At 43.4% G+C, this 25098-nt stretch overlaps 3 protein-coding genes across 7 annotated transcripts; 2 read left to right on the plus strand and 1 right to left on the minus strand.

Moving 5' to 3' along the window:
• On the minus strand, nt 3440-12061 carry LOC8065876 (extended synaptotagmin-1). 2 transcript variants are annotated; one of them, XM_002457393.2, is made up of 15 exons: nt 11457-12061; nt 10616-10978; nt 10199-10273; nt 10014-10121; nt 9280-9312; nt 9111-9200; nt 8319-8444; nt 7995-8138; nt 7403-7813; nt 7162-7293; nt 6055-6276; nt 5695-5970; nt 5345-5482; nt 4045-4350; nt 3440-3942 (listed from the first exon to the last, which is right to left on the minus strand). In XM_002457393.2, the coding sequence occupies exons 2-15, from the start codon at nt 10802-10804 to the stop codon at nt 3724-3726; spliced, it is 2469 nt and encodes an 822-aa protein (XP_002457438.1). In that variant the 5' UTR covers nt 10805-10978; nt 11457-12061; the 3' UTR covers nt 3440-3723. The 2 variants fall into 2 exon arrangements, with proteins under 2 accessions (XP_002457438.1, XP_021312364.1); XM_021456689.1 differs by having other exon boundaries at nt 10616-10986.
• On the plus strand, nt 16559-22511 carry LOC8073361. 4 transcript variants are annotated; one of them, XM_021457459.1, is made up of 10 exons: nt 16559-17259; nt 17626-17763; nt 19196-19381; nt 20253-20390; nt 20497-20618; nt 20752-20884; nt 20962-21091; nt 21200-21279; nt 21366-21497; nt 21842-22511. In XM_021457459.1, the coding sequence occupies exons 1-10, from the start codon at nt 16807-16809 to the stop codon at nt 22076-22078; spliced, it is 1749 nt and encodes a 582-aa protein (XP_021313134.1). In that variant the 5' UTR covers nt 16559-16806; the 3' UTR covers nt 22079-22511. The 4 variants fall into 4 exon arrangements, with proteins under 4 accessions (XP_021313134.1, XP_021313136.1, XP_021313135.1 ...); XM_021457461.1 differs by having other exon boundaries at nt 21209-21279; XM_021457460.1 differs by having other exon boundaries at nt 20752-20878.
• LOC110434011 (protein MAO HUZI 4, chloroplastic) lies at nt 23045-24977 on the plus strand. Its single transcript, XM_021457464.1, has 6 exons — nt 23045-23690; nt 23821-24019; nt 24119-24219; nt 24319-24447; nt 24567-24655; nt 24749-24977. The coding sequence occupies exons 1-6, from the start codon at nt 23640-23642 to the stop codon at nt 24885-24887; spliced, it is 708 nt and encodes a 235-aa protein (XP_021313139.1). The 5' UTR covers nt 23045-23639; the 3' UTR covers nt 24888-24977.

Genomic DNA, 25098 nt, shown 5'->3' on the forward strand with positions numbered 1-25098 from the left:
GAGGCGGGAGTGGTGAAGGCGCCGATCTGGGCCCGGTCACTGAAGCCGAGAGCGGCAGGCCGCGGACGAGAGGTGAGGGGAGCGGCGGGCCACGGTGAGAGGTGAGGGGAGCGGGGGGCAGTGCGAGATGAAGCCTGGCTCCGTGGGAACGCTCGATGTGAGCGTTTCCAGCAAGCCAAAGAATCTGTACGAAATGGGCTTGTACAAGCCTGACTAGCAGGCCATATAGGCAACCAAACAAACTCATATTGTATTATGCAAGCCTAGCTAGCTCTTAAGTCAGAGAACCAAACACACTCTTAGGGGCCTTGGCTGGTGATCCAGGTTGTTTCCCTTTCGACGATGAATTTTATCCCTCATCATCTCACTGGCGACCTTGACCCCAATTATTTTTGGGTCATTCTAGTATTTAGAGTTTGCCTTAATTTAGAGGGAGGGGGGAGGCGTACTATTCATTAGTTAGGGCACTCACAATGCAGACTGTATCATAGAGTTTAAAGTTATTTATTACCTCGAACAATGTGGAGTTAGAGTCTAAATAAGACTTGGAGTCTTATTTTTTCTACCTCTTTCTTCAATAAATATGCTGCCACATCAGCAAAAATATCATAAATAATATGTAATTAATTGTCTTGAACTCTGTGATAGAGTCTTGTATTGTGAGTGCCCTAAGGAGTTAATCTACCAACCCGTGCGCCTACATGTAGGTTAGAAATACTTTATTTACAAACTGCATTGATAATTATTTGACCGCATCAACCTTAAGATCTCTCGATCACAATTAGGGGTCTGTTTGGAACAAAGTTTTTTCACAGGAATTTTGGAGGCTTTGGTTCCTTTGGAAAGGATTCTTGTGATAGTGTTTGGATCAAAGGAACTCTAGTTTCCATTCCTCTAGAAAGGAAACATACGATGTGTATTTAACAGGAAATAAAACCTTTGGTTCAACTCAATGGAAAGCATTTTGCTTGCTCTCTTCTTCATGCAATCCAAACAGCAAACTTTAGATATTCCTCTGTTTTAGATTGGGCCTTGTTTAGTTCCTCAAAAAATTTGCAAAATTTTTCAGATTCCCCGTCACATCGAATCTTTAGACGTATGCATGGAGTATTAAATATAAATGAAAATAAAAACTAATTGCACAGTTTGGTCGGAATTGACGAGACGAATCTTTTGAGCCTAGTTAATCTATAATTGGACAATATTTGTCAAATACAAACGAAAGTGCTACTATTCCTATTTTGCAAAATTTTTTGGAAGTAAACAAGGCCTTGCTGCGGTTTTTCAGTTTCTATTATATCACATTCTTGTGTTTTTTCTCATTCCTCTGTTTTCTATTCCAACGTTCCAAACAGGCCCTAGACTTTTGGAGGCCTAGACTTTTGGAGGTGCCGGTAGGGATTGAATATAGGTGGATATATGTGAACTTCTGCGTTTGTACTATGTTTCAACACCGTAGGAGTTCTAAGGCCTTGTTTAGTTGGCAAAAAATTTTGTTTTTGGCTACTGTAGCATTTCGTTTTTATTTGACAAACATTGTCCAATCACAGAGTAACTAGGCTCAAAAGATTCATCTCACAAATTACAGGTAAACTGTGCAGTTAGTTTTTATTTTCATCTATATTTAATGCTTCATGCATGCGACCAAAGATTCGATGTGACGGAGAATCTTGAAAATTTTTGCGAACTAAACAAGGCCTTAAAAAAACGTAGAAGCAGCTGGAGCCATTTTAAGCTATGCTACACCTAACTAGAGGCAGTAAATTAAAAACGCAGGGAAGCTAAGGCCTTGTTTAGTTCGCAAAAATTTTCAAGATTTCCCGTCACATCGAATCTTTAGTCGCATGCATGGAGCATTAAATATAGATAAAAATAAAAACTAATTGCACAGTTTACCTGTAATTTGTGAGATGAATCTTTTGAGCCTTGTTACTTCGTGATTGAATAATGTTTGTCAAATAAAAACGAAAGTGCTACAGTTGTCAAAAAGTAAAAATTTTGTAAACTAAACAAGGCCTAATGCAAAGAGTGCAATGCATGTACCGTGTACCGCACGTCCGCACACTGTACAGTTTGGATCTGTGTTTTTTTTCGTCTCGCCGGATGATGGGGTAGGCAGGCTGGCAATATCTTGGAGCAAGAAAACAAAGACGGCCACATAAGCTAAAGGCAAGTTAACGTACGTACCCTACCCTCTCGCTGCAGGCATGGCATTGGCAGGCATGCGCTTGCGTTGCGTGGTCCTCCTTGGAGCTTCGATCATGGATGGTCGGTCGATATGATCCTAGGCTGCTGTAGCTGAACGCCTAGTAGTACGCCTTACGCATCTGTGTCACTCCTCATGCGGGTACGACTAGTACTGCCACTGCGTTGTAAGAGGCGCCCTTTGTCCTCACGCGCTTGCTGTTAATTTTTGTTGCCTTTGTTACCTGCTGGCAATGTCGTCCAAGGCCATGTTTAGTTCTGAAAAGTGAAAACTTTTCGGAACTGTAGCACTTTTGTTTGTTTGTGACAAATATTATTTAATTATAGACTAACTAGGATCAAAAGATTCGTCTTATGATTTACAGTTAAACTGTGTAATTAGTTTTTGTTTTTGTTTATATTTAATGTTTCATGCATGTGACACAAGATTCGATGTGACGGAGAATCTTGAAAACTTTTTGATTTTCAGGGTGAACTAAACAAGGCCCAAGCAAGTTCCATCCGGCCCAAGGCGTCAACTAACACCAATCCTCATGCATAGTAGTCAATTTTTGTGTTTGCACTTGCAACCTACCAACGTTTTGTCAATCCTACATTCCAGATGGGTAGGGACTAGGGATTGAACCTACAACAGCAAAGATGACAGACCCAAAAGTCAAACCCTTCAACGAGCTTGAGCTTCTGTCAGAGCTGAGACCGATTGACTTTGCCGCATGATTTTCAGACACACAACAAAATCCATTGACTTGCCAACATGAGGAGCCGTGGACGCGTGGTAGCACTGGCACTAGCACTAGCAGTAGTAGTAGCTTTCAGGTATCCATCACTCTGCTTTGATCGGCGTGTCGTCGTCCTCTGTGCCGAGACGCAGACGCTTTCCAGTTCGGGCGCTGCATACCCCGCTAGGCTTTCGCCGTCCTACCTCCTCCAGCCCATGTCCGGCTCCGGCGACACGGCCCCTGGAAACCTGGCGGCAGCCCGCAGGCCGCAGGCCGGGCCGCAGCCTTGAAGGAAAAAAACCTCAAACAATACAGGCAGCAGGGGGGCACGGCACTGCATCGCAAGCATGCCTGAAAAGGAACGCAGGCCATTGGAGCATGCTTCTGCATCGTTTCTTGGTCTGTACCGCTCCAATTTCCAGCGTCCACATGTGTGCATATCCAAATCCAAAGCCTGGAGACTGGAGTGCTACAATGATCGTACAGAAATAGAACCCATGTAAACTTTTTGCATCTAAACAAGGCCTAAGTATTGGAACATCATTTCAGGAATCAACTGGGTACAATTATCAGAGTGTGTACAAAGTCGAGCAACTTATGTAAGCTCCACCTCTTTGATGCTTGAGCAAATTTTAGCACTACAACATCCAACTGTGCTTTTCTACACATCTGGCCTAGTTACAAGCTGTACTGCTCACTGGTATATACACAGGTATAGAGTTCTACGTACGTACAAATCAGGTCTTCACCTTCCCAAAAAATAAATATATGTTCAGTGGGGTTGCATTTGCAGATCTAACTAGTACCGCGTCCTTGGAGGACCAGATGATGTCCTAATGATTTCGGAACCAAGCTCATGTATCTTGTGCAGCAGCATCGCCTTCTCCCGCTCCAGGGTTTCTATGTACTCTTCCTGCTCGCCCTGGATGCCTTCCATCTCTGTCACCGCCAGCGCCAGGGCCTCCGGGTCACCTCCGTCGTCGATCAAGCCTGTGAATTTCTTCAGGCTGTCTCTCATCTGTGAAGAATTCACAGCAAGTTCGTTACACCGTCAGAGATGAATGCCAAACAGAAGTTCAGAAGGGTGCGGCGCAAGTGAATAGATTCAGATGTTCCGCACCTGTGTCGATATCTTGTGTCCCTTGCCAGATGGATCTGTCCCGAGTATGTTTTTCTTCTCGGAGTCTGGTACTGATACTCTCCGTGCGATCTTTACATGGATTTCTCCGCTTTTTACCCCTTGGAGTGGTATCCATTTTTCAGCGGATTGGTTCGGAGACAGCATGCTGTATTCAACGGTGCAATGGCCGATACTAGCGGTTGGAAGGACGGCGTTGTGGTCCTTCACATGCAAAACCAGGGGTTCTCCAGTTTCTGGGAACTCGAATGTCTGGCTCCACTGTGGAGAGAGAGTTTTGTAAATGACCTGCACATGAAGAATAACAGCTTCAACAAACTGTGACTTCTACATACATAGCATAGCATCAATGGTAAATATATGCCACCAGGAGGCCATAATTCTTTCAGATGTGAGAAACTGCAATCATGCACACAAAAGAGCAAAGCCACAGCTGCTACTGTACGCTACAAAGTAACAAGGCTACCAAGGAAGCACTTCCATGTAGCTAAGAAGAACAGGCTGCTATGTAAACACAATGTAACCTATTTGGATCCTAAGGATGTGTTTGGTTGGTTGGATTTGCATGGATGGGATGGGACCATCCATGGATTGGTAGTGTTTGGTTTGCTGGATCACTGGGATGAGAAAATCCCTGATCAGGGAATAGACCACAAGATGCTGGATTTCCTGGTTCATAAAAATCTCACGAACCAATTTATCCATTTCTTCTAATCTCTATCATTAGTAAACAAATTAAGGATTATTAGTATGTTATATTATTACTTAGTAATTATGATGGTAGGATTAGTTTTGATAAGTGCTAATACGTTTATTAGTGCATGTTTTGTGTGCTAATTAGGTTATTAGTGGTGCTAATTAATATATTTATTTTAAATTAGTGATTATCATGACAAAATTAGTATTAGTGCATATTTATTAGTGTCCAATTTGTTGTTATTATTTTTAAATAATAGATATAATTAGTCAACTATTCTCGTCCCATCCACTTTTATCCATCCAACCAAACGGAAAAATAGCTCCTCCCATCCATCCAATAAACACGCATCATGGATATCCTTATCCCAATATCCATGGATCATCATATCCCATCCAACTTCATCCTCAAACCAAACGCACCCTAAGTGATCAAATGATGTAACTAATAACAGTAATACCAGACACTACTGCTCCAGCATAGTTTCACAAAGTTGCTTAGAAAAGTAGTATGGCTAGCACGTCCTATTAGGCAGAGATTTTGTGCAGACATGATAAGTAGAGTCACTAAAATTCATCATCTAACCTTGGTTCGTTTCTTCTTGTTCCCATATTGCACCCGGACATAAGGATCACTAGTGCCTCTCAGATCGGCAGCAACTAGATCTCTGGCTTCAATTACGACTAGCTCAATCCAACCAGCTCCAGCTTTACTGCTTGAGCTCTGAAAAAAACGGAGGACAAACAATATTTCAGAAGCAGAGAACTAATATTTGCAACACAGTGCTCCTAATGAAATGTTGTGAAATTATCAATGAACTAGTTCTGCTGCAGGCTTCAAATATTTAAAAGTTTAGTGTGCACCACCTTAAAGATTCCAGGAGCTCTAACAATCTAATCCAGGCTTAAGAGAACAGGAGGAAAGCACATATATACCTGCATGCTATTGTTGTGATCATTCTTTATTGGCTCTATTTCAAGCCTGATCTCTCCTGCATCTACTTTTTCAAGTGGTACCCAAACATCACGGCTAGCACCATCGAGAAGTCCCTCCAAATTAACTCTTGCACTACCAATGCTCTCATCACCAAACATATCTGCATTATAGCATTTGATCTTCAGATATTCACCACCAGAGATCTCATCAAACTCAAACTTATCATTCCAAACTGGTCGAACTGTATGTGACAGTGTTTTTGTTCGGTATAGAGCCTAATAGAAAAATAAAATATTAGCATTTGAAATTGTCTTAACTGAATAGTTGGAGAACTAAACTTCAGCAAGGGAACAACTAACCTTTCCGTACTGGAGTTTCACATAAGGGTCACATTTTCCAGATTTACTGTTAGCTGTAAGGGCCCTACCCTCAACAACTCTGGCCCTAAGTCTCCTTCCTGTTGTGGACTGAAGCTTTATCGATCCATCAAATGAGCTTTGAAGTCCATTGCCCAGAGAATTACTCAATGTAACCGACCCATCAGAGAACTGCCATTCTTTTAGCACAAGGCTTACAGTTAACTGCGAAAAAAACATTAAGGGCAGCTTCATACCATCATTCATACTCTATAGACAAAAATAAGCTATTTTGAGGGACACTGGGTTAACTAGTTACAATCAGAATTTTATCCCTCAAAATAGTGCACAGCACAGATGCTCTAATTAACTGGCTCGTGTTACCAACATAAATTGTTAAGATTTGGGACAATTGACTCAATACAAATGATTTTAAAAAAAGTGCCATGTAACAACTTAAACAAACAAATTGGGATGCAAGTTTTTGGAAATTTCTGAATGTCACTGATCTAGAGGGTGAAACTATGATCACTACTAATATCAATAGTTTGGGATAAGGAGGATGAATAATGGTATTATATCATATATCATTGCACTGTATCATCAAAATGACAAGTGATTATTCAGCCGTTTTGTGGAGTAGAGAGGATCAGTTGGTCGATCATTGTACCAAAGTTGTCAGGATGGTGCGTGTGCACCCACCTCTAGTTGTGTGGTTTTTGGGCCCAGTTTCCACTCAAAGAACTGGGACAACACTTGTTTTTATTTTATTCTTCTAATAAAAGTTGCAGCAAAGCTTCTGCTCATCTGCTGTCCTTTGGAAGAAAAAAACATCAGCCGTTTCTAAGAAACTATTGAGGTTCAATTGAATGAACTTTTGTTACTTCCACAGGTTCCTTGAACGTGGATGGACATCTCTCTAGCACTCTTTCTTTCTCGTTTCCAAAAGTGGTAGTAAAATCAACAATCAGCAAAACTTCCTTTTTATATAATATATCATATGCTCCAACCATAAACACTGACGGAGTGTCAGTTTAATAGAGAAGTAGGGATGCCTTACAACCTTATATAAGGTTCAAAAACTGAAGTAGGGATGCAAATGATGTGTACCTCGCCATTGATATCCTCAAACGGAACAACCATTCCAACTTCTTGTCCGCAATGCTCAGTATGCTTTGCAACAACACCAGACTTATGCCCTATAGCCCAAAATATTGTTGAACCATCAAGAACATACTTGACCTGTTTACATTACTGCTTCAGTGTCCTTGGATATGTGGGAAGAACCAGAATTGTCACAAGAATAGGGGGAAATTCACTAAAATAGAAAATAGCTTTATATCTAGAATACCTTTATCTCACAGCTTGTCAAGTAATTGAATTTGACACCATCAGAATCCAATTCATACAGAAGAAACTTGACAATGCCTGTGTCTCCATGCAGTACCATGTTAAATGTACTGTTCCACGTAGGATTTAGACCCTTACTGGTACTTGTTTTTCTCATCAAATTGCCAACTTCTACCTCAACAAATGTCTGTGATACCTTGTTATCAGCAATTCCGTACGCGGCCCCTCCATTTGAGCTTTGGCGGTTCCCTATATCATTAGCTGTGCTCTTACAGAGGTTACTAGCTGATACAACAGTAACTGAGAGAACACCTCCAACTGCTCGTTTCCGTAGATCTACTGATGGCAAAGAAAAACATAGCCGGCGAGGTTCAACCATTGTTTTCCCTATGGTCTCCGTCAAAAGCTTCACCTGCAAAGTTCATAAAGTACACACTATATATCATTAGATAGTTAGATGTAGTAAAAAAATTATGGGATGCAATGTCTGCCATCACATGAAGAGAATACAAGACATCAGCGACTTTTTAAAAGAATTACAGTTTGAACTAAATTCTTGAAAATTTCGCCCTAAATGTCTAGCATAAACCCACCAGCCATGTCGAGACACCTGGTAACTCCATACCAGGAATTGCTTGGCTTCCACCACTTCCAAATGCTACCCCAATCCTGACTTCTGGGGTTGATTCAAAAGAATAGAGTATAGCTTCCCCATCAAGTATGGGTAATAGTAGAAGCTGCAATAATATAACTGAATCAGAGATACTGTTCAAAATCAATCTGGCACACATTATTCATGAGTGGCTGATGCAATAATCAGCTTTCGGAATTAAGAAAAGTAGTTTGCAGCATTACAAAAAAAAATACTGCATAATAAGTTAAGTAACAAGACACAATGGAGAGAGGAAAAAACATACATCTCCCTTGATGTGAATGCTGTTTATAACAATTCGACAAGCCCCCATCAGTGGCTTCGCTAATTTCGCCAAAAACATTACACTCATCTCGTGGCTATTCCAATCAAATCCCAAGCGCATGACTTGCTGTAAGAGAGAGAAAAAAGGAGTTCATATCAGAGAACATGTGGCTACTAAACTTAAACTGCATAACCCCATAAAGTATGTGAAATGTTAAACTGCTAAAGCTAGGGGGGAGGTATTTGTTTGTATGTACAAACATTAAAAAAAATCTATGATCAGAATTGACGAAGACGACATCAACAAAGCGTAAAGCATCCAGTGACTTACCTTTTTTGCTTAATTCTTTTTCAATGCCTCAAAGATGTAGGATTAAGCCTGATCAACTAGATTTCAAAAAAAAAGGCCTGATCAACTAAATACTCCCTCTGTCCCAAGATAAATGACCTTATAGGTCTGTGCACGGAGAGTAAGGAGGAGTGAAAAGGTGTGGTGCACAGAAAACAAGGAGAGAGATAGAAAGAGGTAGAAATAGATATGTATTCAAAAAGAGAAATGTGTATTGGGAAAAGAGAAATATGTATTAGAAAGTGAGGTCAAGTATTTTAGGACAAAATTTGAATCCTATAAGGTCATCTATTTTGGGATGGAAGGAATAGACAACAAGTACTGCTAATTAAGCTAAATCACTGTCAATATAATTTTGTAGGACTACAAACTGCCTAATAAGGAGATTATATGGACAAGTGAAACTTTCAGATGTACCTGCGGTTCAGAATAGATATGACTAACCTGGTCACCAGAAGTAATCCAACGCATGCCCTGATCTCCCAGGGTAGGTGGACAAGAGCCAAGTGAGAATTCCTGTAATTCTATTTTATCCTGGCAATAAGAAAATCAAACCTTAGTACTGAAATTAGATGATAAACACATAAAAAGAAAAATAGAAAAAAAAACTTACTATTAATTTTGGTTTTCGATTCTTTAAACGTCTCTGCAAAATCATAGAGCTATGTCAGCTGTGTATGGACGATACATGATAGCATCTACATATGCTCTGATACATATTTATAATACATCAATTAAAGGAATATACTATTGAGTACTTTTTTAATCTGGGACCCACTTCCAAGAATCAAATGTACCAACTCTCTAGCACAACCTACTCAGAAGCTTGTCTGTCCTCTAATGATAACATTAATTAGCTTATACTGAAATGGAGTAAAAGTTTCAAAGACATCTAAGGTACAATTGCTAGATTATATCCCCGAAGTGCAAAATTAGTAAAGATCAGTTTGTGGTTAATGTCACTGTGCTTTTTCTTTGAAGCTGTTGCTGAGAAACTGTTGTTAAAAACTCTTATTTGGAAAATTAGACTAAGTTTAGACAAAAGTCTGCTACGAAACCCTAGCTTCTCTCACTATTATTGGTGATTCAAAATGCATCTTGTAACTTGTTGCAGCTTAAATTGAAAAGCAGTTAACCAGACATTAAATTTCTGAAAGCAACTCTACAAACAAGATTACCAATATCCCCTGTCAAGAAGACACTAAGTATAACCGACATCTTTCATGAATCAAGAATAGTGGTGAACTGATCCTAGCAACCTAGTGCCTTGTGCTCAAGAGCTACAGAAAATAACTTCCTCAGAGGAGCTATAAGGGACAAATACTGAGCAAGATTACAAAAGCAAACCTCGACGGTAGACTGAAACCTCTTCGATAGTTTTGGTTCCATGTAATTAGGCCAAACTTCTAACAAAAGTTTGTTCAACCATTCGCAAGGCTCAATTGGTGTGGTGGGCTACAGAAGATAATAAAATTAGTATGACTCAGAATCTATAAAAATGTACCGATAAAAATAGGAGCAAAAGAGCATACTGCTGTATTCAGTATAAGATGCTTCCATCTTTTGTTCAAATCTTCTACAGTTGTCCTCCTCTTAAACCTCCCATACTGCGATTAATCATAAAGCAAGGTAAGAAGAAAAAAAACTATAATAACAGAGGCAGAAACAATTCCTAATAAAACAATGAGGCAGGTGCAGAAGCGTAGTTCTGTTTGACATTAATCTTTCCCTGGAACCTTGAGCACTTTTCACAACCCGAAAGCCAGATCAGGACATCATTATCAAGAAAAGGGCAATTGTCGTGCTAAGTTACAAATCATCATCTCAAGAACCCCTTCCAGGTACTGTGCTTCTACTGTTCTACCAATTCAGCATGGTATCAAAGAGACAAAGAGATTGAGCAAATCCCTGAACAAATTTAGATGAAACAACATGGCAGAAACACATACCTGAATGGTTGCCCAAACAGCAGCAGCGAGGGGAACCCAGTTTGAGAATGGCACAACCCACCGTTCGACAAACCACGCAAAGAGGCCGAGCGGGATCAGGAAGGGCAGCAAGGGTTGCTCCACCATGACCTGGTTAAAGAACTCCCGAGCATCCCTGCCATACAGTTTCTTCAGCTTCTTCTTCACCATGGCTCCTCCCTTGTATCTTTAGCTTCAGCAACAAGCTCCTTTCTGAGCTCTCTTATAGGAAACACCTTAACCTTGGTGAAGATAACTTTCCAGCTTTATGCCTTTGTTCCCACTTGATCCTCAACTCCTCTCACTGTAGGCCACTCTCCCGCTTTGCACCATAGTAATGGGTACCTGTCCACCTACAAGTTAGGCCGAATTAATACCCACGAGAAGAGCGACACCTAAGAAAACGCATGAGATGAGTGTGACATATTGCCCCCACACTAATTGAGATCTTTCACATCCCAGCTTCTAGAAAGAGGACCAGGAATTTCCAATCCTATCGTGTTGACATTTCTAATGGCAGGCATGAACGAGAGATTGGCCTTGACAATACTTTCAGCCTAGTCAGCAGGCTAATTGTATCACACAAAAGAATACATGTCCCCTACTACTAGTTGATAGATAGATCACATAAAGAAGGAAATCTAACATAACAAAGGGAACCAACAAGACCAACCGAATTGACTGCCCAAAAAAGGAGTTGCCTGAATGAAACGCTTAAGTTGCAGGCAAGATTTGCTGGTGAACGATCAAAGGCATATCGGAGCTCCATGTAATAAGTAAGCAAACCAATAAGAATCAGACGGCTTCCGGGAAGAGAACGAACCAATTGTGGGAGGCCGGTGCTGTAGATTCCTGTAACAGCGCCCAACTCCTTTCGCAACCAGCTCGCCGCAGACGCTCCTGGGGACTCGTTTAGGCGCTAATAAAATCCCAAATCCCGGAACCCATCACAAGAACGGCTACTACAGGCGGAGCCTTCTTTCGAGCCTAGAACCACTCGGCAGCACTTAGAACCCGAAGCGGTTGGCAAAGATCAAACTTTTGCAGCTTTGGAGCGGTTCCGCAATTCCAATAAGAGGTTCGGAGCGGTTCCGCGATCCAAGAACCAGGAGCAAGAAACAAGCGGAGGGTTCTACTGGTGGGATCGAGGAGAATTGGAACTGGGAGGGAGGAGTCGGGTGGGCTTCGGGCAACACCATTGCTGGAAGGCGTCAAACTTGGAAGTCGTCGCCTGCCACCGCCGCGTGCTCGCAGTCGCAAACGTTTGCTTGACGTTGATGGGTTTGGTTAGATGCTTTGGGCCTGTTTGTTTGTGTGATCCTACAAACACGGCCGGCTGGCCCAGTAATCGACGCCTGGACGCCTCGATCTCGACTGCTCGGGCTCAAGGCAGTAGCCGCTGGGTTTCCCGTTCGCCGCCGCCGCCGCCGCTAGGTTTGTGTGCTTCTCGGTCTCGTGGAGACAGGGACTCGGGTGCGGCCGTGCGGGGGTGGGGAATTGACTTGTGCAGGGGCTGCCCCGGGCTGGGACGCTGCCGCGATGGGCTCTTTTCTCCTGTTGCCTTGTTGGGCCGACTAGTTGTGCTGGACTGCTGGGATTCGGCGTTCGACAAATCGGGTATTTGGGTAAGGCCTTGTTTAGGCAAACATTTTTAAGTCCGCAATTTCGTTTATATTTATCAATTATTTTTTAACTATAAAGTAACTAGGTTTAAAAGATTTGTCTCACAAACTAAAAGTAAATTGTACAATTAGTTATTTTTTATCTATATTTAATGCTCCATATATGTGTCGATATGATGGGGAATCTTGAAAAAAAAATGGGAACTAAACAAAGCCTAATTCGGATACCATGACTTGTTACCCGAACTATCCGAATTAATTTTGAGTATCTTAAGTATATCTGAATTTGTGATTGGATAATTTGGGTTTAGGTAATTTGGGTCTAGGTTCAGGTAATTCGGGGTTATGTTGTTCAGAGCTAAGCTTAGTTCGCCCCTCGCTTTTAGGTGCAACCTCGTGTGTGTGTGTTTTAGGAAAGTGTGTGTGCGCGCGTGCGTTTTTTGAGAAAAGAGAAAGTGTGTTTGTTTTATCACATACAAATGATTAGGCTATAAAGAGATCGTATCTACTTGTCTATATAAATGTATAGGGCAACCTTACATTAAAATTTGGTAGTCTTACCTCCACATCTTCTCGTGCTCTTTTCACCGGCATTTCATCAAATGCTCAATTAACATGAGAAAGTTCACCATGCCATGGCACTGCCTCCATCCTCGATCTCAGTCTTCTTCTGTCATGCGGCCACGTGAACATGGTCTTCGTCCGCCCCAACTAGAAGCTCCAGCGACTCTAGCTCTCCCTACAAGTACCCCCTCCACTCCATGGTGCTGTAAATACCAATGTTGGCATCACTTGAAGATCATCACTCAAATCCAAGAAGTATCAAGCGTATAGATGCAAGACGAAGCTCTTTATCCATACCACTTTAGAAAGTAGAAGATGTGAAGAGAGTAGGGATAAGCTTCGACCCCACCCTCGCTGCTGAGATAACCGCGGCCGCTCCACCGGTGCAACGGGATCCAAGTCGCTAGAACTGTACGAGAAGCGTCGTCGAGAGCCTGATTTAATAGGTCATGATGAGTAAATTCTACAACAGAGAAACCTTCAGGTTTCGAACCATCCGTGCTAGTCGGTGAAAAGCTTCATGCTTGTAGCTGCTGAGTTGTTGCTGCTGTCGGTGGCTAACTGCAAAGTTCAGTTGAAACCTGCTCTATTTCCCTCTTAATCTCTCTTGAGTTCAGTTGAGTTAGGTTCACACTTGTAATCTATCTTGAGTTTAGTTGAGTTAGGTTCACACTTGTATTCCGAGTTAGATTCACACTTCGTGTTCAAAGTTAAGAAATCAGTTTCAGTTAAGTATCTTGGGCTAAGCAATTAATCCAATGCATCTCTATATTTCATGGAAAAAAGATTTCAAGCCCAGCATGTGATGGTTCAATATATGCAACTGAAGAAGCTCTTTTTTCTCAGTGCATGCAAACTAGCTAGAAATCATGCGGAATAATACAGAGATGTAGTAGGGTCTAATTATTGCTACTGATGTTAAGTCAGCCCTGTATGATTGCCTTGTCCTCTCTAGATGCTTTGCTACAAATCCTCTCTAATAGTGCAGAATGATAATTAGGAAAGACATCATATCTATTCTTCAAACTTGCTATCGATGTTAATTCAGAAAATCCTGATGAAATTAGCAGTAATGGTAAGCCATGAAAAAAAACAGGCACAAAAAATAAAGGCAAGTCAAGGAAGGTGCAGATGCCTCCATTCTTGCATTTGAGGATTGTCCGTTTTCAGATATTTTTGCCCTTTAGAATCTATTTTCTCATGACAAAGTCACAAAAGCCTTTTAAAAGTTTGGTTCAGGAATCTAAAATGGCTAGTGGGCAATCGACACTACTAAAATGACTTTGCATTTCATCTATTTTTTACTTAATTAGATTTGCATCCTACTCACTATTCAAACACCATCCAGAGAGGTAACCTTACCAATTTAGATAAGAGGTAAGTGTATCAAAATAAAACAGGTAACCAAACATAGTCTGAGGCTACTAGGATCACACAGTACAAACAACCAAACAACTAGAGGTTGGCTTGATGAAAGCAAGCTAAGTCTGCCCAGGCTAGAATCCTAGCCAGACTAAAAGTTGGCCATGAAACCAAACACACTCTAAGTGTCAACATGGCATAGTTGAGTGAGCAGAGGTCATGGATAGAGGCTCTAGCGGCCTTCCTATGACCCCCGAATTAGTGATATGTTGGTCGGGATGGACTAAGTGTGGCACTAGCTTGGTGGGCTAGGGTAAAGTCCTTAAGACGGCTGCTGACAACCACCTCCCATGAATCCGCTTTTGGCAAGGACGTGCCTAGCCCCACAACTTCATGTGGTGGAGGACTATAGGGGAGCTGATGGAGTCTATGAGAGGAGGGGAGGGGTAGACGATGATGGAAGTCGAGATGGAAGGGATATAACGTGCATAGATAGGTGTCCAAAGAGAGAGTTTGGGAAGGACGGTCGGGATCGCTATTGCAAACATAGACAGGAGAAGAAGCGAGCATGTGGGGAGGCGGCGGAGACGAGGTCGAAGTGTCAGGCGGCTAGGGTTTAAGATTTAGAATTTAGGGAAATATATATAGGTGGGGTCAAGATAGATTATCAGACCAGGCTAGGCCGGTGCGATGGGCCAAGGGAGGGGCAATGGTCATCGGTCCATGTCGTGCCTAGGTTGGGTCAAAACACTATGCCATTGGTCGTTCCCATGGGCCTCGGACCATATGCCATCTATGATGTAGGATTTAAATTTCTTTACAACACACAAACAAGATTGGTATCTATGTATATATACATGACTATACCTATATTTAATATTAGAATACAATTTTGCTTCGTGTCCTTCCGTTGATATGCGGTTTCCAATTGGTTGTTTGTTTCCCAATTTCTTCCTCTGCAGTTTTCCATTTTTTTTATATTTTTTCCAATGATAGGTATGTTTTTTCCACAATCTATTTTCTGTTTCTTCCCATCGAGTGATTTCCCTATTTTCCAATGTTTAGAATATATTTTTCTACAATAATTTTAGGGAGCGGAAAAATTCTTCATTCCAATTTTGGTCAAATGCACCCCACTTTCTAGAGCATAGGAGCCCTAATCCATTTTTACTAAGAATAGTAATATGTGATGAATTGGATATTAGAGTTCTAATTGATTTATTATCCTATTCGTAAATCGTAGCCCAAACTCACAAACCATGCTCATAAGTTAGATAGTGCATCTCCCTAGGACAAATGACACATAATTTAAATTATGTTGCAATATACGTGGATGTTTTGCTAACATAAAAAAGGACCGCCACAACGAGTCTGCACTGTGGCGAGGCAATGGCAACTGCATTGATCATATTACTTACTTGTCCGTTCATTGTTCCACGATGAAATATGATATAGTTCCATCTCATCGCAGAGGTCACAACATGCAAAAGTGAGATTACCCTATTATTTGGTAGCCTACTACACATGGCATGGCTAAAACTATATCTCGACCTTATAAAGAGACAACCATATGCTTCACCTCCCTCCTCTCTATACCAAATCTGCGTTCACTGTCCAACCCAAGCATGGAGACTGTCAAGAATACTGCACTTAGAATGTTGGCTATGAGTCATATGATAATCTTATAGAGGTGACAATAGTAGACAAGAGATTAGCTCTCTCTTGATTTGAGGGGAGACGAGATAATCCTACATGGGTGCTGTTTAGCAATCCTGTAATTATAATTCGATATATACTAATTTTTATAGATGTGAGGACTGTTAGATTGAAAGAATGCCTCTACAAGTGAGCGGGACGTGCCCTACCCGCAGCCACGGATCACAGCATTATTATCTCATCTCACCACCAACCACCTTCGCTTCTACCCGGAGAATCAATGGGCATCCGATTTGAAAGCTGCAAACATCTACCTATATTTATTTACAATGCACTGTGGAGCTAGCACTCCTACTTCGTCATGTTTTTTTTCCCAAAAGAAGAAAATGGTTTGTCAAGGACACCATCGTCATGACTCGTGATGAGCTTCATACGACACTGAATGAGAGCAGGCAGCTTTTGACACAATCACAACAATTATAGGACGTACCCATCCATGGTCGACGGAACGAACCACATCTATCCAGATCCAGGTCCAGCTCATGTCAGCGTCACCGAAGTTGTTTCCAAACAAACAGAACTGAAAAGCTGCACCAGAAAAAGAAAGTGGTAGCACAAAAATACGCAAACAAGTTCCACAAGATTACGCTGGAGAAGGCTAGGAAACGGAAAAACGGAGGCGAGCTTGGTGACCAGAGAGAGTCCAGTTGCGGCGAGGAAGCGGGGGACGGGGGACGGGTGGTGCCGTGGTGGTGCAGTGCACGCGACGCACGCGGCACCCTCGGCTCGTCGGGCACAATAAAATCCAGCCAGCCACGCCTGCGCCTGCGCGTCCTCGTCCTCGCTCGTCTCTGTCACAGCAGCCTTCGGTCCTGTTCCTGCTCGTCTCGTCTCGTCGCCTCTCGGAGATCAGGAGAGCACACCTCTCCCCCCCCCCCCCCCTCCCTCCTCCGCGCGCGCGTGCGAGCTATGGCGATGGACGACGTCGCGGGCTCCTCCTCGATGGCCGCGGCGGCCGCCTCCGACCCCTCGCACGGCTGGCAGACGGTTTCCTACCCCAAGCGCAACCGCAAGCAGGCGCCCCGCGCCGCGGCGCCCGATCTGGCGCTGCAGGCCAACGGCAAGGGCGCCGCCGGCGGCGTCTTCGACGCCGTCGAGAAGCGCTCCCAGGAGCGCCACCGCGCGCTGCAGCAGCAGCTCGCCTCCAGGGCGGCCGACCTCGACGACGCGCGGATCGCCGCGGCCACGGGCGCCGGCGCCTACTCCGACGACGAGGACTCCGACGAGGCCGCCGCCCCGCGCCAGGAAGGGGAGGTGAAGAAGCCTAAGAAGCCCAAGGTGAAGAAGCCCAAGGTGACGGTCGCCGAGGCCGCCGCCCTGATCGACGCCGAGAACCTCGCTGCGCACCTCATCGAGATCTCGGTAACACCGCGTCGAACCTCCCCTCCCGTCGAATTCCTGTTTACAAATCAGATCTTGGGTGGATGGTCTGGATCAAGGTTTTGTCCGTTTCTTAGGGATCGGATCTGGGTAGGGTTTATCAGTGGATCTTGCTGGACTTGATTAAATTCCGACGAAATGCTAGGTCCTACGGGGTTTCGGATCAAGTTGAATCGAAATTCTATCTCAGATATAGTACGGTTGTCTTACCTCACTCGGACATTATTAGGATGTAAAGATGGATCTCGGGGAGCTTTGGGTTTTGGTACTTAGGAGTAGATACTTCAAAAAGGTTGGTACACTTTCTGTTGTGTATGTGCATATTCTGATCATTTGTTCTGTGTGCAGGCATCGTACGAGAATCAACAGGACATTCAACTCATGAGGTTTGCTGATTACTTTGGCCGGGCATTTGTAGCTGTAAGTGCATCCCAATTCCCATGGGCAAAGATGTTCAAGGAATCAACAGTGTCCAAGATGGTTGACGTGAGTTATCGTTTCATTATATATTATTCTGGAATCTATTTATGCATGTGATCATTTTTTTTTGAGATTGTGCTTAGATGCAATTCCTGTCTGTAGTTGGTTTATGTTTTAATGTTATGTTACTGTGCTGTAGCCGCATGTAGTGATGTATTTGGCATTTAGGTTTCGCGCCAAAATTTGGAAAATCCATGCATATACGTCTCTGATCTTTTATGCATGTGATCATTTTTTTCCAGATTTCATTTTTTTGGAGATTGTGCTTAGATGCAATTCCTGTCTGTAGGCGGTTTATGTTTTAATGTTATGTTACTGTGCTGTAGCCGCACGTAGTGATGTATTTGGCATTTAGGTTTCGCGCCAAAATTTGGAAAATCCATGCATTTACGTCTCTGATCTTTTATGCATGTGATCATTTTTTCCAGATGTTGCTTAGATGCAATTGCCGTCTGCAGGAGGTTAATGTTTTAATGTTACGTTACTGTGCTGTAGCCGCACGTAGTGATGTATTTGGTATATGTTTCGCGCCAAAATTTGGAAAATCCATGCATTAACGGCTCTGGTCTTTTTCATGTGATCATTTTTTCTTCCAGATTGTGCTTAGATGCAATTCCTGTCTGTAGGAGGTTTATGTTTTAATGTTATGTTACTATGGCCGCACGTAGTGCTGCATTTGGCATTTATGTTTCGCGCCAAAATTTGGAGAATCCATGCATTAATGGCTCTGGTCTTTTATGCACGTGATCATTTTTTTCCCCAGATTGTGCTAAGATGCAGTTGCTGTCTGTAGGAGGTTTACGTTTTAATGTTACATTACTGTGCTGTATCCGCTCATAGTGATGTATTTTGTATTTATGTTTCGCGCCAAAATTTGAAAAATCCATGCATTAACGTCTCTGGTTTGGGAAACCGTTATGACACTTTTGTCGTATCTTAACGAACTGAGATAACCAACTGAGGAAAGTGATTGAGGTCGCCCTATATTGCAGTAACAGGCATGTTCCCTGCATCGTGGCAGGTAGGCGCTCTGATTGCTTGCATCCTGATTGACCATCGATGTGATGATTGTAACATGCACGCCAAGAATATCGGCTTGATTACAACAATTTGCGTAGTCAATTGTGTTCTAGTATACAGCTCGATCAAGTCATTTAATTACTATATGTTTTTCAGCAACATTTTAGGATGAAGTTATAGTCATTCATGGGTCACATTAATTTGTTATTATGTAATTCTACAATGCTAAAATCTTATCTATGCCTGTAATTAATGTTTCCTTATACTGATGGTAGTTGGCACTGTTGTTTTGGCAATCTGGTTTCATGGGCGTGATTGCATTTTACATTACACTATGAGATTAAATGGTGATAATGCCTCTGATTTCTCTTTCTTGGTCATTTTTGGTATGCGTCTAACTAGTTGGTGTGTTGAGCAGATTCCATTGTGCCATATTCCTGAGGCTGTCATCAAGACTGCGAGTGATTGGATCAGTCAAAGATCTTCTGATGCCCTGGGAGACTTTGTTTTGTGGTGTATAGACAGCATCATGTCTGAATTGTCAGGCCCATCAGCAGGACCTAAGGGTTCAAAGAAGGTTGCTCAACAATCTCCAAGGGCTCAGGTAACATCCATGTCATGCTGACTTTTAACTATTATCCTAGGATGTATAATGTACATGTGTTTCTAAACACAAATAACATTCTAGTTGGAATCTTATTCCTTTTGTTGGATATGAAATGACTATATTCTGAACATCTTGGTGAACGGATGAAAATGTGCATTTGGTTTAATTAACTTTGTTCATCTGCAACTTGAACTAAGATAGCAGATAAAGTGGACATGCTAATGCCATGCCATATGTTTATCATATGTGTTGAGCTGGATCCCTGTTACTGGTGTCTGTCAGTAATGTATTGTGCGAGTATGTTTATAGACCATCTTGTGAAGAACAAATAGGTAGGTCGTGCAAATGTTATATTATTTGAGCAATATGCTGACATCCCACATTTATAGATAGGAGTATGTGCTTTGTAGTGCCATGTACATCAAGTTCCAGATTGTGTAAAATTCAAATAGCCTGCTGTAGTTCTTCTCTAGATCTCCTTTCATATCTGTTCAAGTATTTGGGTGTTACCATAATTATTTGGTCAGAGGACTGATTACTTTTTTATTCTAATGTGGTTTTTGTTTGTCATGTGATCCTGAATTTTTTGCATTCGCAAATCTGATATTGAATTGCTAATGTGAATTGTCATTCTCCAGTCTGCAGTATGTGCCCTTTTTGCCCTTTATGTAAGGTGTTTGTGAGTAGAATCAAATATTTGCATTAGGATCTTCCCAGACTATGGATCATATAGGCCATGATAAACCTTAAGTTGTTGATCTTGATCAACATTCACACTGAATTGTTGGCCTTTCATTTGTAATGATGAATGGCTCCATCTTTCTTTTTGGCTGGTATTTTTTGACTAACTAATTGTTGATGATGACAGGTTGCAATCTTTGTTGTTCTTGCCATGGCTTTAAGAAGAAAGCCTGATGTTCTGGTAAATGTTATGCCAAAGATAATGGGAAACAATAAATATCTTGGACAGGAAAAGCTGCCCATCATTGTCTGGGTTATTGCTCAGGTACTCTTCTACCTGGCACCTTTGTGCTAGTTACTTATGCTTTCCTATTCTTTACCATTTTATAATTATAATTTTGTTGTACCAATTCTTTTCTGGTGCCCTGCAGGCATCTCAAGGTGACCTAGTGACTGGCATGTTTTGCTGGGCTCATTCTCTATTTCCCACATTATGTGCAAAGTCAAGTGGGAATCCCCTTGCAAGAGATTTGGTTTTGCAGTTGCTTGAAAGGTATTAGTATAAAGCTCTAATTGGTACCATCATGGTGTTGCTGTGTTCTCTATTATAGAGCGCCATTCTGATTTTATTTTGGCACACTTTTTAAATATTCGTAGTTCTAACACCTCTTGTTGTTTGTGTGTAGAATTTTGTCTGTCACCAAAGCTCGTTCTATCTTATTGAATGGTGCTGTTAGAAGGGGGGAACGCCTAGTTCCCCCTGTTTCATTTGACTTGTTCATGAGAGCCACATTTCCTGTTTCTAATGCTCGGGTGAAGGTTCATTTTTCATTCCTAAGCTCCTGTTTAGTAAATATTCATGAGTCATGCTCTGATGACCTAAAACAATTCTGTAGGCTACGGAAAGGTTTGAAGCAGCCTACCCAACAATCAAGGAGTTGGCTCTTGCTGGTCCTCCTGGCTCTAAAACTGTGAAACAAGCATCACAACAGCTGTTACCTTTGTGTGCAAAAGCAATGCAAGAAAGTGAGTTGACATACAATGTTTTAGTGGCTTACTGTACAACATATATTTCCTTTTTACCTTTGTTTAGATACACATCGAATCATCTTGTTACTGGTATATCATATTCAGACAATGCAGAGCTCACCAGGGAGGCTACTGATGTATTCATTTGGTGCTTGACTCAAAATGCAGAGTCCTACAAGCAGTGGGTGAGTAGTCTCGTCCATTTTACCCTGTACTGTAGCTCTGAGCAAGAAAGTTGTGCCTGAAGTGTTTTTTTTTTTTCAATTTTCAGGAAAGAATTTATCCTGAAAATATTGAAGCCAGTGTTGCTGTCCTGAGCAAAATTGTGATTGATTGGAAGGATGTGTCTCCTAAGCTCAGTTCTGAAGCTCTCAAGGCAACAGTGAAGAACTTCAAGGCTAAGGTAAGCCAAGTGATTGTTTCATAAATTGCTTTGTTTGACTTCAATCATTTCAGATGTTCATGTCATCCACATTTTAGTTCAATTTTTTGCTTCTCTGAATAGAGTTAAAGGAATAGTTTTTTTTTAATAAAAAAATGTGAACTCACATTGTGAAGTGCCTTAGAGGGTATGATGTCAAAATGAGCAACACATTTATATTACTTTAGGCATTTCCTACTGTGAATGCACAGCCAAAGCATACTAGTTTGACCAAGGCAGGCAATATTATTAAACACATCATATACCTAGACATTCATGTGTTTTAAACTTCTATTAATTTGTACATTTGTTGGTTTCTATGGCAGAATGAGGCAGCGCTGGAGTCAGCAACAGATGCTGGAAAGCAGGCATCTATCAAAGAAGCAGACAAGCATTGCAAGGTGATCCTTGGAAAGCTGACTCGTGGTGCCACCTGCCTGAAGAGCAGCCTGGTGGTCATTGGGCTCGCTGTTGCTGCTGGTTTCGTGCTATATCCTGACATGGACCTCCCAGTCGAGTGGGAGAAGGTCCAGGCGATGGTCTCATCCCACCTGTCCTTCTAAACATACCTGTCCAGAATCTCCAGATGTGGATCTAAGTTATACAAGCCATCCAAAGGGGATGGCTTACTCAGCAGTGAAGAGAGCTCAGGGGGTGAGAATAAGAGGGGAATAGGTGGTAGAACTGAAGGGGTATAGTTTCGTGAGTTGCCGTTTTTTTCCAGCATCTCCAGGAGCAGCAGTGCCTGGGAGGAGATGCAGTCGACTTTGCAGAGAGTTGGGTTAATCGGTAGACTGATGGGTGCAAACAAGGTTAAGTCAAATGGCTGAACCAGAGGATTAACACCTTTGCTTTTCCGTTCTGCATCTGAGATGATGATAGCAAACATTTTTGGTTTTAAAAAATCTAGAATCTTGAATCGTATTCCGTGCTGTGCGTATTGGTAAATGTATCTGTTGCGTCGATCAGGATAACCTGCGTGTGATGTTGTGCCCATGCCTGTGTGCTTTTGTGATCTCCCTTTTAGCAGGTGTGATGTCTGATGTTGGAGCGTGAAGCCATTTTGTAATTTGTTTCATTTTCGGATGGTTTTGGACTGAGGGAGATGCTCGTTAATTTTTGGGTTTTTTTATTTATTTGAAGATTTGAGGAATCGGTCTGAATCTCAAGGGCCTGTATTTGCATGTGTGATGTCTGATATTGGAGCATGAAGACTTTTTTTTTTGGAAATCTGTTGCATTTTCAGATTGTTTTTGGAGGAGGGAGATTCAGGTTTTTTTATTTGAGGAATCGATCTGAAATCTTAAGGGCCTGTATGTAATCTATTGTATGTAATATACTGTTTCTTCGAGGTGTAGATGAGAAGGTTTTCCCCTTTCCCTTGTGTCGGATTATTATCTGCAGTTTATATGGGACTTGATCAGATGTCAAAGATTGTCTATGAGCTAGCACATCTTGGTGATGACTAGGCAAGGTGAACAGCTAGCTCATCACTTTTGTCCATGATATACCGTCATGGGAATTGTCCCGTTGAACCATACGGACAAAAGTTTGGACTCAGATACCATGAATCCAGACATTCTTTCCGTGTGGGAAATCATTCGTGGGTAGCAACGTGTCGAGTTGGAAGCGCCGGGCCGGCTGCGAGGAACGGGGGCGGATTGGACAGGGGGGTCTCGTTTCGCCGCCTGTACATACGCACATGGCTGTGCGTTGCTTTTCTTGACTCGCGATAGAATGTAGTCAGCGCCAGCACGATGCTGGTGATTGGTGCGGACGGTGCGCCCGCCCACGCGTCGAGCGCCACCGCCCCCCGGCCGACCTCCTCCGGCGGGCCCAGCCACCGACCCAGCATGGCAAGGCAAGGCAGCCGCACGAGCGAGCGAGTGGTCAGGTCGAGGTTTGAGTGCTGTTGGCACTATTTGCTGCTAGCCTGAGCAGCTGCTCCGGAGGCCGGCCGGCCTGAGTGTGCTCGCCACTGTTGCAGAGTGCCCAGTGGTGTGCCGCCTGCCCTGTACAAACTGCTACAAAGAGGAGTCCACCTGCGCCCGACTCGAATGGCATCCCGTCCCCTCTCCCACCTGTCCTCCCCCGCGCCGCGTCTGCTTCCCTCGTCCTCGAGACATGGCGCCCTGCGCGTCCCCGTCCGCCCTCGCGCTCACCGCCAGCACGCGGGTAAGTCGCCGGCCCCCAACAACGGCGAGAATTCGCCGCTATCCCGTAGGGAGTATACTCTTCCTCTCGCGTCAGCTGTGCTGTGCAGCTGGTTGATTTGCTGTGCTCTGCCTCTGCCTTGCCGCCGCAGGTCAGCAGCAGCCTCCAACTGACGCTGGCCTCGCCGCGGCCGCGGCCGGAGGCGCGTGTGCCGCGCGCGCCCGGCGCCCAGCTCCGCCCGTTGACCGCGTGCTCTTGGCCGCGCCGCCCCTTGCTGCCCGAGCTCGCGGCGGCCGGCGGCGGCGCCCGTGGTACCGGCAGGGCGCAGCCGCTGTTCCGGCCTCGCGCATGTACGCACCCACCTTCAGCAGTTCGATTTTGCTCGTTCGAATCGAATTATCTGTTTGAATTCCCCTGGCTGAAATTGAATTGTTGGCTTCCAACGACAGTGATGACGACGTCTCAGATTGCCAGCTGTGCCTTCACCCTGGGCACCGTCGCCGTCCTCCCCTTCTACACCCTCATGGTCGTCGCCCCCAACGCCGACATCGTAAGTCATCTTCCTCCTTCACACACAGCTTAACAACACAAGACATACATGGCGCTCTCTCGTCACCTCATGTCCTCGTCTCCCTGCTCCTGCGCGCAGACCAAGCGCACCGTGGAGAGCAGCGCTCCCTACGTCGCCTTAGGCCTCCTCTACGCCTACCTGCTCTACCTGTCCTGGACCCCCGACACCCTGCGCGCCATGTTCGCCAGCAAGTACTGGCTCCCTGAGGTACTGCCGCTGCTGTTGCTGCAGCATCACTGCTAAAACAGTTACGCGCTGTCTGAATGTTCTGCTGCTGTTAAGATTTCATACAAACGGGACGATTTCATCTCTTATCCACTATGCAGTTGCCGGGCATCGTTAGGATGTTTGCGAGCGAGATGACCGTCGCCTCTGCCTGGATCCACCTCCTAGCAGTCGACCTCTTTGCGGCAAGGTCAGTCACCACTGAACCAAACCAAGCATCAGTTCTGCACTGCTGGGGGTGGGAGTGCGAGGGATAACAAACGTGTTTGGATTTGTAATGCAGGCAGGTGTACCACGACGGCCTCAAGAACAACATCGAGACGAGGCATTCGGTCTCGCTGTGCCTGCTCTTCTGCCCGGTTGGGATCCTGGCTCATGTGGTGACCAAGGTATTGACAGGGGCAGTTGGCCGCTCACATTGATGATTGGAATTGGGTGGTTGTATCTAGGATTCCATTGTTTAGCTGGTGGATTTTATTTGATCTGGATATGAATAAAATTGGTTCAAGGCACCGATTCTTTCCATGTGGGCTCATTTATTCCGGCAACTGAATTCACTTATTGTCAGGGGATTCCTAGTATCTGGTTCATGATAATCAAACCAAACCATCTAAATAGCCGCCACTGAAGAAA

Source organism: Sorghum bicolor, chromosome 3 (assembly GCF_000003195.3).
Source record: "Sorghum bicolor cultivar BTx623 chromosome 3, Sorghum_bicolor_NCBIv3, whole genome shotgun sequence".
NCBI classification, from domain to species: domain Eukaryota; kingdom Viridiplantae; phylum Streptophyta; class Magnoliopsida; order Poales; family Poaceae; genus Sorghum; species Sorghum bicolor.

Bases quoted from the DNA above. Each gene is read 5' to 3' on its own strand.
- LOC8073361 (XM_021457459.1), top strand. From the start codon at position 16,807: ATGGCGATGGACGACGTCGCGGGCTCCTCCTCGATGGCCGCGGCGGCC. The intron at 17,260-17,625 runs GTAACACCGCGT...TTCTGTGTGCAG, and splicing joins CGCACCTCATCGAGATCTCG to GCATCGTACGAGAATCAACA. The intron at 17,764-19,195 runs GTGAGTTATCGT...TGTGTTGAGCAG, and splicing joins CAGTGTCCAAGATGGTTGAC to ATTCCATTGTGCCATATTCC.
- LOC8065876 (XM_002457393.2), bottom strand. From the start codon at position 10,804: ATGGTGAAGAAGAAGCTGAAGAAACTGTATGGCAGGGATGCTCGGGAG. The intron at 7,814-7,994 runs GTGGGTTTATGC...TGAACTTTGCAG, and splicing joins CAGGTGTCTCGACATGGCTG to GTGAAGCTTTTGACGGAGAC. The intron at 4,351-5,344 runs GTTAGATGATGA...CTTCATGTGCAG, and splicing joins ACAAGAAGAAACGAACCAAG to GTCATTTACAAAACTCTCTC.
- LOC110434011 (XM_021457464.1), top strand. From the start codon at position 23,640: ATGGCGCCCTGCGCGTCCCCGTCCGCCCTCGCGCTCACCGCCAGCACG. The intron at 23,691-23,820 runs GTAAGTCGCCGG...TTGCCGCCGCAG, and splicing joins CGCTCACCGCCAGCACGCGG to GTCAGCAGCAGCCTCCAACT. The intron at 24,448-24,566 runs GTACTGCCGCTG...TCCACTATGCAG, and splicing joins GCAAGTACTGGCTCCCTGAG to TTGCCGGGCATCGTTAGGAT.